This window comes from Elephas maximus, chromosome 11 (assembly GCF_024166365.1).
Source record: "Elephas maximus indicus isolate mEleMax1 chromosome 11, mEleMax1 primary haplotype, whole genome shotgun sequence".
NCBI classification, from domain to species: Eukaryota; Metazoa; Chordata; class Mammalia; order Proboscidea; family Elephantidae; genus Elephas; species Elephas maximus.
The window spans coordinates 88,228,149-88,246,800 of record NC_064829.1 but is presented as its reverse complement, the minus strand read 5'-3'; the positions used below and the strand labels follow the sequence as shown (position 1 = coordinate 88,246,800).

At 45.2% G+C, this 18,652-nt stretch overlaps 1 protein-coding gene and 1 long non-coding RNA gene across 2 annotated transcripts; one reads left to right on the top strand and one right to left on the bottom strand.

The window, feature by feature from the left end:
- Positions 1–443: 443 nt before the first annotated feature.
- LOC126085240 (zinc finger protein interacting with ribonucleoprotein K-like) lies at positions 444–10,920 on the bottom strand. The gene is made up of 4 exons (XM_049900419.1): positions 10,637–10,920; positions 9,987–10,025; positions 7,977–8,103; positions 444–4,913 (listed from the first exon to the last, which is right to left on the bottom strand). The coding sequence occupies exons 1-4, from the start codon at positions 10,667–10,669 to the stop codon at positions 3,412–3,414; spliced, it is 1,701 nt and encodes a 566-aa protein (XP_049756376.1). The 5' UTR covers positions 10,670–10,920; the 3' UTR covers positions 444–3,411.
- Positions 10,921–11,057: 137 nt separating this feature from the next.
- LOC126085262 (uncharacterized) lies at positions 11,058–18,358 on the top strand. The gene is made up of 3 exons (XR_007519225.1): positions 11,058–11,075; positions 17,288–17,369; positions 18,174–18,358. It is a non-coding gene; the product is annotated as an uncharacterized LOC126085262 (long non-coding RNA).
- The last annotated feature ends 294 nt before the right edge of the window (positions 18,359–18,652 follow it).

The window sequence follows — 18,652 nt, the reverse complement described above, 5'->3', positions numbered from 1 at the left end:
CATACTCATAGTTATGTGGTTTATTAGGGAAGTAATAGGATCAAGACCAACTTGAAAGTAACAGGAACAATTCGGGATCAGCATCAGGAAGACACAGGTTAGGTGTGTAAGGCTCTTCTGAGGTGGAGAGCACATCCCTCCCTTCTTTAGTGCAGGACAGTTTCTGTCTTAGTCATCTAGTGCTGCTGTAATAGGAACACCACAAGTGGATGGCTTTAATAAAGAGAAATTTATTCCCTCACAGCCTAGTAGGCTAGAAGTCCAAATTCAGGGCGTCAGCTCCAGGGAAAGGCTTTCTCTGTCAGCTCTGAAGAAAGGTCCTTGTCATCAATCTTCCTCTGGTCAAGGAGCTTCTTAGCTGCAGGGACCCTGGGTCCAAAGGATGCAATCAGCTCCCAAAGCTGCTTTCTTGGTGGTATGAGGTTCCAAGTCTCTCTGCTCACTTCTCTCTTTTATATCTCAAGAGACTGGTTTAAGACACAATGTAATCTTGTAGATTGAGTCCTGCCTCATTAACATAACCACCTCTAATCCTGCCTCATTAACACCATAGAGGTAGAAATTATAACACATTAAGGATAATCACATCAGATGACAAAATGGTGGACAATTACACAATACACGGAATCATGTCCTAGCCAAGTTGACAAGTATTTTGGGGGGACACAATTCAACCGGACAGATTCCAGCCAGAAGAGGTCTCTCAGCTGCTCTCTGCTGTGCTAGCAGGCTCCCGTCTGTGCTAGCAAGCCCCTCTCAGCCGTGCAAGCAGGGCCTCTTGTATGTGCAACCAGGCTCATCTTAGCTGTGCACATGCCCTCTCGGCCATGCAGATCAGGTTCCCCTTGGCCATGCACACCCCTTCTCTGCCTTGAGGTCTGTCTGCCATCAGGCCTCCCCATTGGCAGCTTCTCCACTGCTAACCGGCCAAGCTCAGAGCCAGTGTGGCGGCTTGCTCAGCTCCCTTAGCTGCTTTCCTAGCAGAAACTTTCTGTTGTAACCACCAGCTGCACCACCAGGCCCTTTCCAGAACTCTCACCCATTGCTCTCTTAAGCCAGGCCTCTTCTGGGCTCCTTGCTGTCTTCAGTGTTGCAGCCCTGGACCAGTATTAGTTTTCTTAGGAGGTTCGCCTCAAAGGGAAACCCCAGGTACCAACTCTGCTCCAGGCTCTGATTGGTCTTGAGGTTCCCTACTTGCCTCTAAAAACCTCTGTGGAGTTTGCTTTTTATATGAGCAAACCCCTTGTCAATTTCAAAGCATGGCCCTCTCAACAGGACCACAAAGCAGCCAATCCCCTCAGTGGACTGAAAGTCACTCAATCCTATTGGGTGGATTTTCAAGCCATTATATGAATAGTAAATCAGCCAACCTCTTGCCAGATTGTGGCCCAGCCCATCATTTTGGGAAAGTCAGAAGTCCATGAGATGTCAATCAACTTCAGTCTTGTACAAAAGTAACATTTAACAGTGGCAGAGACTGGCCTCTGCCCTGGGCAAAAGTAATAACCCTCTGGAGTAGAAAGCAATCTGGGAGGTCCCACAAGTAGTCTGCCAAAGAACTAGGGCAAAGGTAACAACTCCTCAGGACTTAATGGAGAAAATATTCCAAGCTGTTTTTCTAAAGAACCAAAACAAAAAGCCACATACAGGAACTCATTTTATCAGACCCCTTTATATGACAGATCCTAACACTGCTCTCAGATCACCCAGCATAGTGAGTGGAAATCCAAAGATTAAAGGTGTTTAAAAGACCTTTATCATTGACCTGTATCATTGCACACACCAGAGCACGTGCAGCAGGTGGTTCCCAGGTTGGTGACTTGAAAGCTACACATACACATTTCAAGCATCTTGTCAAACCAATATCACTGAAAAAAATAATCCTCCTTGGAAAAGCATCAGCACAACTCAAACTGGGTCCACTGGGCTGAAACTGGGTCAGATACAGGCCTTAACTAGTCAAGAGAAAACAGAATTAGGGGCCTTATCGCTTCTGGATACTCATGATTTTCTCCAGCGAATAGGTAGGCACAGTAATCTGCCTTCCTGAGCACCTTGGGCTAGTGTGACTGATGCACACTGCGGTAACCTGTCAGGTGGTAAATCTGAAGTAGCTTACAACACAGAAACTGGAAGCAACAGAAATCTGGCAAGGGTACTGGGCACGTCAGAAAGTGCAATGCAACTTCCAAAGGCTTCCCACATACCTAGAACTCATGGGGACTCTCCCTTCTGTTGCATGTTTGAATGTGGGAGATTTAATTCAGGTAGATAACACCATCACAAACACTCTCAAGTGTCATCATACTGAACAAAGAAACAGCACATTCCCTGCACATCTAAGACCTGTATCAGTGTGAACTCTCTAGTGATAAATGAACTCAGATTTACGGCCAGAGGAGTTAAAAATTTAATTTTGTTGAGAATGTACACAGTAAAACATACACCAATTCAACAGTTTCTACATGTACAATTCAGTGACACTGATTACATCTGAGTTGTGCAACCATTCTCTCCTTTGGAGTTATTTCTACCCTATTAACATAAACTCACTGCTACCTAACATTCCTGTTTTGAGTTGCCACTGTCAATTAGATCTCATATAGATAACGCTTAAAACAGCATAATGCTTAAGGCAGACTTTTTCTAGTTAAGCTAAACTATTGTTTGGTTTTAAGAACACTTCAGGGGATATGTTTGGTTTAAAGATCATCCCAGTGCAACAGTTTCATGGGTTCATAAAGGCAAAAAAAAGGGCAGATATATAGAGACTAAAGTTTATTAATGGTTCCCGGGGTTGGGGGCGGGGAAAGAGGAGGTTACTCCTTACGGGATACTGAGTTTCTATTTACAGTGATGGAAAAATCACATTGATTATGGGTAGGGTTGCACAACTGTCAATAAGTTCTATACCTGTAAAAAGTTGAATTGGCAATAGTTTTGTGATATAACGATGACAAAAAAAAAAAAAGAGTAGCTGCTGAGGTTGTTTATGTACAGCCAAATACCTCACGTGATCTGGTTCCTTGGCTTATAGGTTTAGGGTCACGGTTTCATAAGATATCCCAGTTAATTGGCGTAACATATTTAGTCCTTCTATTCTACCTCCTAATTTGCTGTGTAGTGTCTAAGGTCTTCAAAGTTTGCAAGCACCCATTCAAGGCACAACTGGTCTCTATTTGCCTGGAGCAACAGAGGAAGGAGAGTCAGTTATAGGAGGAAATGAAATGTGTGGCTAATTGTCTCCATGAACAACTGCCTCCTTTGCCATTACACCAAAACAACTAACAGGTGTCCAACTACCATTACTGAACATTTTGATCAAAGTCATTAAGATTTTTCAATTTATCACGCTCATCAAGCCTAGCTTCTGTGTGAATTCTCTGGTGTTGAATGAGGTTGCACCTCTGCCTAGAGGATTTCCCATTCTCCACATTCATAAGGCTTTGTTCCTATGTGAATTCTGGTGTCAAATGAGGCTATGTTTGTAGAAAAAGGATTTCCCACATTTGCTACACTCAAAGCCTTTTCTCCAGTGTGAATTCTCTTGTGTTTATTAAGGTGGGAGCTACGGCTGAACAATTTTCCACACTCGATGCACTCATAAGGCCTTTCACCAGTGTGAATTTTCCAATGTCGAATGAAGGCTGAGCGATGACGAAATGATTTTTCACATTCCACACACTGATAAGGCCTTTCTCCAGTGTGAACTCTTTGGTGATAAATGAGTAAAGATTTGCGGCTAAACGATTTCCCACATTCACCACATTCATATGCCATAGCTCTAATGTGAATTTTCTGATGCTGAATGAGGCTGGACCCTTGGCTAAAGCATTTTCCACATTCACAACACTCATATAGCTCTGTTCCTGCGTGAATCCTCCTGTGATTATTCAGGTAGGAGCAATAACTAAAGAATTTTCCACATTTGCTGCACTCATATGGCGTAGCTGTGGAGTGAATTCTCTTATGCTTCTGAAGGAGGGAGTGACGGCCAAAGAATTTTCCACATTCGCTGCACTCATAAGGCCTTTCTCCAGTATGACTTCTCTGGTGTTTATTAAGATCAGATTTACGGTTAAAGCATTTCCCACATTCGCTGCACTCATAAGGCCTTTCTCCGGTGTGAATTTTCTGATGCTGAATTAGGGTTGAGGAATCTCTAAAGGATTTCCCACATTCCTCACACTTATACGGTCTTTCTCCAGTGTGAACTCTCTGATGGTAAATGAGTAAACATTTGTATCTAAAGGATTTTCCACATTCACCACACTCATATGGCCTTTCACCAGTGCGAACTCCCTGGTGCTGAACAAGTCTATACTTGCAGCTGAAATCTTTCTCACATTTGTCACCCTCATAAGGCCCTTCTCTAGTGTGAATGCTCTCGTGGTGAACAAGTGTGTGCTCGTGGCTGGAAGATTTCTCGCATTTGTTCCACTTGCAAAGTCCTTTTCCAGTGTGAAAAGCCTCCCCGCACACAAAGTTGCTGGGTGGCTTTTCACTCTTTAGAGTGGACTGGTGCTGGAGAAGGCTCAAAGTTGCTGGGAAGTCTTTCCCAAATTCCCCAGAGGTAAAAGGCATCCCTGACACATGGAATCTGCAGCTCTTTCTAAATGAGGCCGCGTCCATATCTTTTTTGAAGGGGTTCTCTTCACTGAGACACTTCTGGTGCCGGTGAAGGTTTGCTCTCATCCAGAAGCATCTCACACAAGCCCTACCTGAGCATGAATTCTGCCCAGGGTGTGTTGCTTGCTCAGTCATATGCAAAATATCTTCCAAGAACGGGACCCCCATCTCCCAGGGGTGAGTATTCTGAGTGGATGAACCTGCCTCTGATGTCCTGACCTGTATTTCCAAAGAAACATTCTGCTTAGAAGATGCATCCTCATCCTCTGTTCCGTGCGAAGAACCTGAAAGCACAGAAACGCTGATGAAATGCAAGTTGACTTTCTTGCAAAAAGGAAGCACCACCATAAACGAACAACAAACACAAGGAGAGAGTCCATGAAACTGTTCTGCGAACAAAGGAGCTGGTGGCAGCTTATGGAATGGGCTGCTATATAGTACTGGGTCTCTGAGATTAAAGGACACTAAGACAAGATGAAGCACAGGAAGAACAGGCAGGGTCTCCAACTCACCCCTCTGCCAACAACCTTCAGGAAGACCTTACAACTAGTAGTGACCATGACAATGTCTACAATTCCTGTCACTGATAACTATGACGAAATGTCAGCTAGAGAAAAGGGGCAGAACCCAGGCATAGAAGTGCCATGAATCCAGACACAGTCACCCTGAGAAAGGTGAGTTCCATTAGTCTGACTGTAAATTTCCAGACTCCCAGACCTTTCCCTGCATACTTTGGGCAGCAGGTGCTAAGGCTACTTACAGAATACACTGCTTAGAACAGTGTACACAGTTCAGTCTTGGCACTCACAGAACTTTTGTGTTATAGATTGAATTTTGTCCCCCTAAAATATATGTTGTAAATCCTAACCTCTATGCCAGTGGTTATAATCCCATTTGGGAATGGGTTGTTTTGTTAAGTACATGAGGGAAGATTAGTATAGGGTGTATCTAAAGTCAATCTCTTTAGAGATATAAAAGAGATTAACCAGGGAGCAGAGCAGAGGTAGGGGTAGGGAGATGTCAAGCGACATGAAGACTGCCCAGGAGCAGAGGCTCAAAGAGACAAGAACTTTCCTCTAGAACTGGCAGAGAGAGAAAGCCTTCCCCTAGAGGCAGTACCCTGAATTTGGACTTGTAGCCTCCTCAACTGTGAGAAAACAAATGTCTGTTTGTTAAAGCCACCCACTTACAGTATTTCTGTTATAGCAGCACTAGGTAACAAAGACAGAATTTAAGACAGCACCCCAGAAGAGTGGGGTGCTACTCTAACAGATACCTAAAATGTGGAAGTGGTTTTGGAATTTGGTAATGGGTAGAGGCTGGAAGAGTTTTAAAGTGTCTAATAGCAAAAGCCTAGATTGCCTTGAAGAGACTGTCGTAGAGTTATGGATGTCAAAAGCAATTCTGGTGAAGGCTCAGAAGGAAGTGAGGAGAGCTACAAAGTCTCTATTATCTTAGAGAATCTGGCTCCAGCAGCAGAAGGTTCCTAGAAATGTAGGTGTTAAATGTGTTTCTGGTGAGGCTTTAAAAGAAAATGATGAAGATGTGATTGGACAATGGAGGAAGGGCAAGGCTTTTTATGCAGTGGCAAGGAACTTGTCTGATATGTTCACATTTCTGGTGGAAGGTAGAACTTGTAAGAGACGAACTTGGATATCTGGCTGATGAGATTTCTAAGCAAGATCTTAAAGGGGCTGTGTGGTTTCTCCTTAACGCTTACAGTAAAACGCAAGAGCAAAGAGATGGACTTAAAAATGAACTGTGCAAAATTAACACAGAACTTAATGCTTTGGAAAATTTTGTTGTACCAGCTAAGGACACATGTCCTAGAATGTTCACTAAGGACACGGCAATACAATCTTTCGTTAAAGAGATTAAGCCTGTGACTGATGGATCTAACGAACTACCACAGGAAAAAACCCATCTGCTTAGACTAAAGGGGACAGGGAAAGAACAAAAGGAAAAAACGCTTTCTGCCTCTTGGAAGAGAAATGAAAAGGACCATCCCTGGAGCAGCTCAGAGATCTGCTGAACTGGTGGAAAATGAATGGGAAGCAGAGCTGCCTGGGTTCCAAAGGGTCGTGTCATGGCCTCTGGGGTTTCCAAGGGTGGGCCAGGGTACCCTGGATCTCAAAGAGTGATGCCACAGCCTCCCAAGTTTCAGAGTCAGATATTTACCAACTTGGTTCTGCCAACTTGGTTCCAGAGCGTGGGGCTGCCATGAAGGTGTGCCAAGGGGATGGGAGTGCTGCCCAAAGTAAAGGGAACGAGGCTGCCATGCCCAAGGGGCAGAAGAAAGGGAGCTGCCAGGGCTGAGGGAACAGGGTTGCCACTCAGATGAACTAGGAGAATGGGGCTGCCCAAAGCCAAGGGGGAACAGATGCCATCCCAGTGGGCCTGAAAGGTGGAGCTGAAGCCCAGGGCCATTGCCTAGCTGGTCTCAGAGAAGAAAGGGTTATTTTCAAGCCTTGAGAGATAATGTAAATTGTTCTACTGGGTTTTGGACTTGCCTGATGTCCAATATCCCCTTTTTCTCTCCAATTTCTCCCATTTGTAATGGAATTGTCTACCTTGTGCCTGGTTTCACCATTGTACTTTGGCAACAACTTGTAATCTAGATTTCACAGGTTCGCAGATGAAGAGGAATTTTGGCCCAGAATGGAATACGCCTAAGTCTCACCCATATTTGATTTAGATGATTCGGAAGACGAGATTTTGGACTTGGTGTGGATTTAAAAGACTCTTGGGACGATGTGCTGAGGTGAATGGGTTTTTCACATGGCAATGACAAGAATTTCAGTGGGGCAAAAGAGTCAAATGTTATGGAATGAGTTATGACCCCCAAAATATGTGTTGTAAATCCTAACCTTTATGCCAGTGGTTATAATCCCATTTGGGAATGGGTTTTCTTTGTTATGTCAATGAAGCAGGCTTACCATAGGGTGCATCTTGAGTCAATCTCTTCTGAGATATAAAAGACATTAAAGAAGCAACCAGAGCAGAGTAGGGGGAAGAGAGATGCCAAGCCACATGAAGATCACCCAGCAGAAGATCAAAGACACAAGGACCTTCCTTCAGAGCTGGCAGAGAGAGAAAGCCTTCCTCTAGAGCCAACACCCTGAATTCAGACTTTCAGCCTCGTAAACTGTGAGAAAATGAATGTGTTTGTTAAAGACACCCACTTGCGCTATTTCTGTTAGAGCAGCACTAAATAACTAAGACAACATGCCATGAAAGTAGGGAAGGTAGCAGAGCCTATGGTCTGGCTGTAGAAGGACAGAGCAGTCTCTGTGGAAAAGAAAGGCAGAGACTAGGTCAGGTGACTTGGGTGGGTATGAGTGTCTTACCCAGGGAGGCTATGATTGCAAAGTTCTCCAGCATCACATCGCAGAATAGGAGCTTCTGAGCCTCATCAAGCAGCCCCCATTCCTCCTGGGAGAAGTACACAGCCACGTCCTCAAAGTTCACACTGCCCTGCCATGACAGGGACAATAGTTCACTCCATGATTAGCTTCTCTCCTCAGGATCCCAAGTTCATCACTCCATACACCTATCTTCCTCTCACACCCCCTCCCCAGTTCACACCTAAGAGGAGAGACCAGATCTTGTTGCCACTGATGCCCTCTCTCTCTTCACGGTCCCATTGACTGCTATCAGCAAACAGCACCAAGAGGAAGGAGGGCAGACAAGATCAATGCTCTGGGCCAGACATGCAGGAACACGTGCCCAGGCCCTGCCAAATGACCACTTGTGGCCCAAAGCTAATCCAGGGTATGCGCTTATCATGCCTCTCATCCCAGATTGTGCCTCTCAGATACAACCAAATACGGGCTGACCCTTCACCCTTAGGTCCCCAAAACAGGGCCCTGAGGCCATCATTTCACACTTCTCTCCACATCCATACCACACATTTTCCCACACACTCTTCTACTTTGCACTCCAATAGCTTCCTTATCCTCCCTGGCCCCCCACAAGTTACTGCACACATAGCATCGACAGAGTATTTGGCAAATTCCAACAATTCAGTAGTACCCCAGACCTCTGGGGGTCCCATTGACAGAGGCAACCCCGAATCCTGCTGTGAACGCCTCCCTGCTTTTGTTCTTTGCTTCGAACTCAGTCACTCAGAAGCACATGTGGATCTCAGATACCATTGGTCCTCTTCCACTTGTGCTACACTTGCTGTCCCATACAAGTCATAGCCTTCCTCTCTCCATCTATTCATCACAGCCAGTTCCAGCCACCAGCAACATGCACCTGGACTACTGCAGTAACCCTCTCCCTGGTCTTCCTACCACTCCTCTCACACCCACAGTCTAGTCTCCACGCTGCAGCCAAAGGGAGCCTGAGGATACCTGGATTAGATCACCTCCCTCCTCTGCTCCGTAACTCCCACTGCTCCCATCACCTCCAGGATAGACACTCAACTTCTCAGGAAGCCATTCCAAGCCTGTTTCCTGCCCTCTCTTCCCATGAGAAAAAAAGGAGACCTTGGGTTCCCTGAATACTGCAGCTCAACCTCACCTCCTGTCTTGGCCCAATATGTGGTCTATGTAATTTGTTGCCTTGGCATCCCATAATTCTTCCTAGTTGCGCTTTCACCCACTTTCCAACATGGCCATTCCTATGTTGTCACACAGTCTCTCAACAGTTGTAGTCTCTTACTAGCCCTCCTACCTATGCCTCATGTTTTCCTATGATAGACACCTTGTTGATACCCTGTAACTCAGCCTCTCATCGACTGAATACAGTTACTCTTTCCCTCTTCTTGCCATGTCCTATACAACTCTCTGTAACAAAAATGTCTCCATATTCCTGCGCTAATGGACTAGAAACTTTTAAACTTACCAATAAGGCTTAAGCATGGGATAACCCTGAGATCTCACCCCGCTTGTCCTTTCCTACAGTTCCAGCTTGTAACCTGGCCCCCGGCTGTTACCACCCTGTGTGGTCCTTTGTTGAGGCATTCTGTAGTTTCCTCTGTGGGAACTGTGAGTAATAAACTCTACTTGTTTACAGGCTTTCCTATGTGAATCTCATTTCCTCATGCAGCACCTGACAGACCATCCAGAACACCCACAGACCCACTCTGGATCAAATTAAAATACCTCCAAGCATTTGCACATACAGTTGCCCAAGCCTGGGACAACCTTCCCCACCTCATTCCATTGGATTAACAAAATGAACCACTCTATATAAGCCCGGGCCTGAACTTAGTAACCTAAGCTTGGAGTTTGTTCAGGATCCCCAGGCCCAAAGATAGAAGAGTGGCAGCTGAAGAGTCCCAGGACACCTAGATCTCACAGACCACATGGGTGGGATCAGGAACAATGAGGCCTGGGACACCCACCACTCACCTGTGTAGGGTCCATAAGTGCTTTTCCAGCCACAGGAACCTGTGGGAAGAGGGAGGTCATGAGAGGCAGGCAACCATGGCAGGGCTAGAAGGGCTCAAGCATCCCTGTACCCTTCCCGTCCTGGAGCGGTACCTTGGGGTAACTGCCTAACCTCTGTGTCTCACCCTTCAGTGCTGAGTCTTACCAGCTGTGTCACTTTGCACAAGGAATGAACCTCCCTGTGCCTCACTCTTATCTGTTCTTCCCATGAGCACATTTTGGAAAGTTTTTAAAAGCATAATACATATCACGTCCCTCTTCTATTCAAAACTCTCCACGGCGCAGAAGGTACACCTCCTCAGCCTGATATTCCAGGCTTGGTTCCTACCATTCTCTGTTCCCCGAAAACACAAGAGGGTGTCCAGGTTTCTCGAATGCTACCGGCCGTGTCACACCTGGAAACATTTACAGGTACCGGTCTCTCTGCCAGTAACACTCTCCCACACCTATTCACAAAAGGTGTCAGTACGGGAACTCCACCTACAATCGCCTCACTGTCCAGGACGCTGGGGCCTGGGCTGCAGTGACGTGAGCAGGTGCCCCTTATTCGGGGCTTTAGTACTCGGAGGTGGGGTAATGATTGGTGAGGGCCTGAAGGACGCAGCATTTACCTGAACCAAATCCTTCAGCTCGGCCGCCGCCATCAGAGCCTGTGGGCGGAGCGGGACCCGCAGAGGCGGGCGAAATGGGCGGGACCTGGTGAATGCCGCCCCCAGCCCGGTCCTGGCGCGGTCACACTGGGCGGCGCCGCAGTCGAGCCTTACAGACGTCTCTGTGCATTAACGAAAACACTCCCTCTCACGCTTGCTCGGTCTGCACCCGGTGTACCGTACCCACTTCTCCGGAAAACACATCTGAGAACAACCAAAATGACCGCGACGAGGAAGACGCCGGATGTTCCGCCCCGACGCGCGACAGGAAATGCCTCTCTTCCGGGCTTTCACTGGCTCAATGCTACTGCCGCTCCACGCAGAGCTTTCTGGGTTCTGTAGTTTCTACAGTTGTACAGGCCGCGGAAAAGCGCGACGATCCAGTAGGCCCCGCCTGCAGGTATAGAGTCTTTAACCTGTTGCCATTGAGTCAATTGAGACTTGTAGCGACCTATGGGACAGAGAACTGCCCAGTAGGGTTTCCAGAACGGCTGATGGATTCGAACTGCCAACCTTTTGGTTAACAGCCAAGCTCTTAACCACAGCGCCACCAGGGCTCCACAGAGGCCTGAGGGCACCCTTAAGAGCCTTGGGACTTGGTGTTCTCTGGCTCCAATGATAGAGCCGTGGTGGTATAGTGGTTAAGTGCTCAGTTGCTAACCTAAAGTTTGGCAGTTCAAATCCACCAGCCACACCTTGGAAACCCCATGGGGCAGTTCTACTCTATCCTATAAGGTCGATATGAGTCAAAAACTCCTGTATGGCAGTGGGTTGTTTGTTGCTTTGCCTCGAGAGGCAGGGGAATCCATCGCCCCTACTTAAAGGAGTCTTTTGGAGATTTCTGGGCATTGTCTTCAACTGATCACCCAAATGTTTGGAAACATTATTTCAGACTTCAGGAAGATCAGCATGCTCCCAGAGGCTAAAAATGTGGTATCAGTTGCTCCCAAAGGCTACAGATCCAAAAGGACACATCACTCCATTCAGTTATTCAGACTCAAAGTGTATCCATTCAGAACTGAACGTTAACGATCATTATCTTGAAGTTTAAATGCATGTACCCTGAACCTTTAGAGTTAGGTTCATGAGCCTCAGTACGTTCAGGGACGAGAGAAGAAAATTCTCCAGACAGATGCATCACAACCAAGATAAACCAAACCAGACCCTTTGTCTTCCAGTCAATTCTGACTCATATGGACCCTATACGACAGTGTAGAACTGCTCCATAGGGTTTTCTAGGCTGTAAATCTTTAAGGATGGAGACTGCCACATCTTTCTCACCCAGAGCCACAGGTGGGTCCGAACCACCCACATTGCAATTAGCAGCTGAGTGCTTTAACCACTTCCAGGGGTTGCTATTAGTTGGTATTGACTCCACGGCAATGGGTTTGGTTTGATTTACTGGGCATTGAAGTCGAGCCTCACAGATGTCTCTGTGCATTGATGGTTACGCTGCCTCTCACGCTTGCTGGGTCTGTACCCAGAGTACCGTAGCCTATAATCCAGTAAACACATCTGAAAACAACCAGTGGTGCAGTGGTTAAGTGCTGGGCTGCTAACCGGATGTTCAGCAGTCCAGCTGCTCCTTGGGAGGAAGATGTGGCAGTCTGCTTCCATAACGATTTACACCCTCAGGAGCCCTGTGGGGCAGTTCTACTCTGTCCTATATGGTCCTTATGAATCAGGATCAACTCAACTGCAATGGGTTTTTTTTTTTTTTTTTTTTTTTTTTAGGGGACATTGAGTTTATGTTAATGGTGGGGGAATAATTTGGAAAAGGATATGGAGAGTGGTTTCACAACTGAAGGGTGTAATCAACATCACTGAAGTATACATGTAAAAATTGTTGAAATAGACGTTTCGTTGTGTATATTTTCACCACAATTAAAAAAGGGGGAGAGGGGCAGAATGGTACCAATGCAAGAATGGCTGAAAAATTTCTCAGAGAGACCACCTTGATCTAGAATCCACATCAAAAAGGAGAAATTGATCAATAGTTAAATACTGTCTTGAAGAAAATTAAACTAAGATATTAAATGGTTTACTAGAAATAAGGGGGAAAAGTTGTTGGTGTCCCTGTCTGCACGGATATCAATGGTGCTTTGTGGTGGGAAGCTTGCTTTAAGTGAGCTATCAAGTACATTGGAGATTAAAAAAGAAAAAAAAAAAAGTAGAAGCAGGAATGTACTCTCTATCTAAATGCTGTAGATATTGGCACAATTCAAATTTAGACAGCAGCTTAGAAAGTTGAGGTCGGTGACCATGAATTTTTAGTCAACATTCTGCACAGTTGAATGATATTTTATAGCCACATAAAACTGACTCACAGAAGAAATGGAGGAGGTGGAGAATTGGAGCTTCTCGTGGTGAGGAAATGGAACTACAATCAGGCAACAGGCTGAGTCACAAGTTTACTAAATTTAATTGACCAAGAGCACTATGCATTAATAATTGGAATGTATGAAGTATGAATCTAGGAAAATTGGAAGTTGTCAAAAATCCAAGGGAATGCTTGAAGATCAATATCCTAGGAACTAGTGAGCTCAAATGGAATGGTATTGACCATTTTGAATTGGAGAATCATATCATCTACTATACCAGGAATGACAAGTTGACAAGGAACAGTGTTGCATTCATTGTCAAAAAGAGCATTGCAAGATCTATCCTGAAATAGGACACTGTCAGTAATAGGATAATATCCACATGCCTACAAGGAAGACCAGTTAATACAACTATTACTCAAATTTATGCACCAACCACTAAGGCTGTGAAGAAATTGAAGATTTTTACCAACTTCTGCATTCTGAAATTGATCGAATGTGCAATCAGAATGCATTGGTAATTATTGGCAATTGGAATGCAAAAGTTGGAAGCAAAGAAAAATGATCAGTAGTTGGAAAATATGGCCTTAGTGATATAAATGATACCAGAGATCACATGATAGAATTTTGCAAGACCAATGACTTCTTCATTGCAAATACCTTTTTTTCAACAACATAAACAGTGACTATACATGTGGACCTCACTGGGTAGAATACACAAGAATCAAATTGACTGTATCTGTGGAAAGAGATGATGAAAAAGCTCAATATCATCAGCCAGAACAAAGCTACGGGCCGACTGCAGAACAGACTGTTGATTTGCTCATATGTAAGTTCAAGTTGAAGCTGAAGAAAATAAAAACAAGTCTACGACAGCCAAAATACAACCTTGAGTATATCCCACCTGAATTTAGAGACCGTCTCAGGAATAGAGTTGACATGTTAAACATTAATAACCAAAGACCACATGAGTCATGGAATAACATTAAGGACATCATACATGAAGAAAGCAAGAGGTCATTAAAAAGACAGGACAGAAAGAAAAGACCAAAATGAATCTCAGAAGAGATTCTGAAACTTGCTGTTGAACATCAAGTAGCTAAAGTGAATGGAAGAAATGATGAAGTAAAAGAGCTAAACAGAAGATTTCAAAGGGTGGCTTGAGAAGACAAAGTAAAGTATTATAATGACATTTGCAATGACCTGGAGATGGAAAGCCAAAAGGGAAGAACAACTTCGGCATTTCTCAAGCTGAAATAACTGAAGAAAACTTCAAGCCTGGAGCTGCAATAGTGAAGGATTTTATGGGCAAAATACTGAACAACGCAGGAAGCATCAAAAGAAGATGGAAGGAATACACAGAGTCACTGTACCAAAAAGAATTGGTCAACGTTCAGACATTTCAGGAGGTAGCATATGATCAAGAACCGATGATACTGAAGGAAGAAGGCCAAGCTGTTCTGAAGGCATTGGTGAAAAACAAGGCTCCACGAATTGATGAAATACCAACTGAGATGTTTTGACAAATGGGCGCAGCACTGAAAGTGCCCACTCATCTGTGCCAAGAAATTTGGAAGACGCCTACCTGGCCAACCGACTGGAAGAGATCCATACTTATGCCCATTCCAAAGAAAGGTGATCCAGCTGAATGCAGAAATTATCAAACAATATCATTAATATTACACAAGTAAAATATTGCTGAAGATCATTCAAAAGCAGCTGCAGCAGTATATTGGTAGGGAACTGCCAGAAATTCAGGCCGGATTCAGAAGAGGATGTGGAACCAAGGATATCACTGCTGATGTCAGATGGATCCTGGCTGAAAGTGGAGAATACCAGAAAGACGTTTACCTGTGTTTTATTGACTATGCAAAGGCTTTTGACTGTGTGGATCGTAACAAATTATGAATAACATTACGAAGGCTGGGAATTCCAGGACATTTAATTGTGCTCACGAGGAACCTGTACATAGATCAAGAGGCAGTCGTTTGAACAGAACAAAGGGATGCTGCATGGTTTAAAATCAGGAAGCGTGTGCATCAGGGTTGTATCCTTTCACCGTATTTATTCAAACTGTATGCTGAGCAAATAATACGAGAAGCTGGACTATATGAAGAAGAAGGTGGCTTCAGGATTGGAGGAAGATGCATTAACAACCTGTTATGCAGATGACACAGCCTTGCTTGCTGAAAGTGAAGAGGTCTTGAAGCACTTAGTGATGAAATCAAAGACTACAGACTTCAGTATGGATTACACCTCATCATAAAGAAAACAAAAATCTTCACAACTGGATTAATAAGCAACATCCATGAAAAACAGAGAAGAGATTGAAGTTGTCAAGGATTTCATTTTACTTGGATCCACAATCAACACCCATAGAAGCAGCAGTCAAGAAATCATAGGACACACTGCATTGGGCAAATCCGCTGCAAAAATCTCTTTAAAGTGTTAAAAAGCAAGGATGTCACTTTGAGGACTAAGGTGCGCCTGACCCAAGCCATGGTGTTTCAAATTGACTAATATGCATGTGAAAGCTGGACAAGGAAGAAGAATTGATGCCTTTGAGTTGTGTTGGCAAGAATATTGAATATAGCAGGGACTGCCAAAGGAACAAACAAATCTCTCTTGGAAGAAGTACAGCCAGGATGTTCCTTAGAATTGAAAATGATGATACTTTGTCTCACATACTTTGGACATGTTAACAGGAGGGGCCAGTCCCTTGAGAAGGACATCGTGTTTGGTAAAGTGGAAGGTCATCCAAAAAGGGGAAGACCCTCAATGAGTTGTTCTGACACAATGGCTGCAACAGTGGGCTCAAGCATCACAAGGATCCTGAGGATGTTGCAGGACCTAGCAGTGTTTTGTTCTGTAGTACACAGGGTCGCTATGAGTTGGAACCCACTGGAAGGCACCTAACAACAGCAACAACATATGAGGCAATCCTCTGGAGAGCCCATCAATACTGGTTCCATGTGAAAAGATGAGTCTGGGCCCTCACCATCCAGGGGGTCTGTACAGTGCCCTAAAGGGCCTGAAAAGGACCCTCAAAGGGTTGGAGGGACACAGAAGAGAGGGTTCTTGGCTGCCAGGAGACTGCAGGGACATAATGGGAGGCAGTGACCCTACGGCCTGGGACTGAATTCCGGACCTCATCCCTCTGCTGGATGGGGGTTCACAGGCCAGCCACGCTGAAGCCCTGGGCCTGTCTGTGGGAGCGAAATGGCGATGCTACCTGTGCTGGGAGCCCAGGGTGCTGAGGACATAGTGCCCCTGTGCACGTGCTGCCTTCTCAGTGCTACTAAGTGGCGTGATTTCCAGCAGCAGTGTTGAGAGAGTCCGTTTTGCACTCCATGGCAACTGCAGGGCTGGCAGATCCTGGGCCTATTCGTTGGCACTGCAATGAGCAGGCCTTAGGCTTCCTCAACCCCAAGGCCATCCATCGTGGAGACACAGGGCCATGGGCCTGAGAACATACCTCTGCTGTGGGGCCTAGATGAGCGTGGACCTTGACCCTGATATTGACCCAGTGCCTCTACTTTGGCCCTCTCTAGATCAGCCCAGGCTACGGCCATAGCTCATGGGTGACCATCCCAACCCAGAAGCCATCATCACTGCTCCTCCCATGGCCCCTCCAGATGGGGGCTTCTGCTCCTTTAAACTCCTGAGTTTCCCTTGATTTAGACCAGTGTTTTTCAATCCTCTCTGGACCTCATGGAGTTCCTTGGTGGTGCAACCTGTGAAATGTTCAGCTTCTAAGCTAAAGATTGGTGGCTGGAGTCCACCCAGAGGTGTCTCAAAAGAAAGTCCTGGCAATCTACCTTGGAATAATCACCCATTGGAAACCTGTTGAACACAGTTCTGTTCTGACACATATGGGGGCGCCATGATTTGGAATTGAATCCACAACTGGATCTGGGACTCAGAATTACCCGGGGAGGTTTACAAACGACTGAAGCCTACATCTCACCACAGTGATTTGTTTCATTTGTCTTGGTTTTTGGAGTAGGCACTACCAGGTGGTTCTGATCTACAGGGTTCTTGAGAGCTACTGACTTAATTAAAAGCATTGTCTGAAATGACAATTTTCACCTTCCTAGGGTCTCATCAGTACTCCCCTCTACGGCATCTGGTGGCCAAGGATGGTGTTTGTGCTCTTGAAAAGATGAGTTTTTGTTGGCATGGAGAGAAGTAACCTCATTCCAAAATCTTGTTTGTGTCTTGAATTCCTGGCTGTACCGAGATGTTTCCTATCATCTTTACAGGATAACCATTTCTGTTTTTTCCCCATAAGTAGTATCCTGTTCCCAAAGGAAGATGACCTACTTGCTGGAGAATGGGCAGTAGCTGTGGTCTCTCGTGAAGCACCTGTCCAGGTAGGTAGCTGAGAGCCAGCATGTGGGAGTCAGTGTGGCCTTTAGACTGCTGGGGGACCACTCCTTCTACAAGTGAGTTGGGCGTTTGTCTGGTGGCCATAGAGCCCATTTACCTGTGGTCTATCTGCCCTCCTACCTCTCATCACACTTGTCTTGGACCAGGGTGGCATGAGGTAGGGAGATAATCAATGGTCAAATTCTGTATATATTTTGAAGGGAGAGTTGACTGTAGTAAACGAATGTGACTTATAAGCAACAGGGAGAAGCCTAGGATGACTCCAAACACCTTTTGTCTTCAGCGAGTGAAAGGATAAATATACCGTTAATGGAGACCACATGATCTAGCTTTGGCAAACATAAAGCAGATAACCTAAAATTCCAAACCTGCATGAATGTAATTTTGAGTTGTAATAAAATTTTCTGGGCTCGAGGCTCTATGGAGACTTCAAGTGGAAATCTAAGAAATAGGTAGAAAAGAGAAGCACTAAGAAAAGAACACTACTTTGAAACTCTCCTGTGACCTGTAAAAAACCAGTTGTCAGGGAATTGACTCTTAGTCATGGCTACCCCGTGCTTCTCAGAGTAGAACTGTGATCCACAGGGTTTTCAATGGCTGATTTTTTGGAAGTAGAATGCCAGGCCTTACTTTTGAGGCATTTCTGGGTAGATTCAAATATTCACCCTTCATTTAGGAGCCTAGTGTGTTAACTGCTTGCCCCACCCAAGGACTCCTAAGCAATATACCTAAATAGCCATTGATAGCTATATCTGTGCTCTGTCCTTACATCTCCTTTTTCCTCACAGGCTCCCACCTACTGTCAATGGAATTCTACCTCCTCAACTCCTTTAGGAGAAATGTTATTATGGTCCACAAATCTATGGTTGCCAATTGCAATGGTCACTTCCACACCTTATAAAGGAGTTCTCCCAGTATCCTTTGATGTCCCTAGCCTCTTTCTGGTTCTTGACATTTAATCTGTCCTTCTCCATTCTTCCTTTTCCCCTTACTCATCTGGCAGCTCATTTTCTGATTCTTTTTGCAGGGAAATGGGTTTCTCTTTTTATATGGCCATTCTGGCTATGGTCTTATAACTCCCACAAATTGATTGGGTGGGACTATGCAAATTAGATGCATGTGGCTCATCACAGGGTTTGGTCAGTTTTGCCATCACACTATGCTTAAAAAGAGCCAATCCCACCAGTTGAGGTGGACGTCACTACCATGAAGAAGAGTCGAGAGTAAATCGAGTCCTTTGGAGCTGGGGTCCCTATGCCGAGAACCT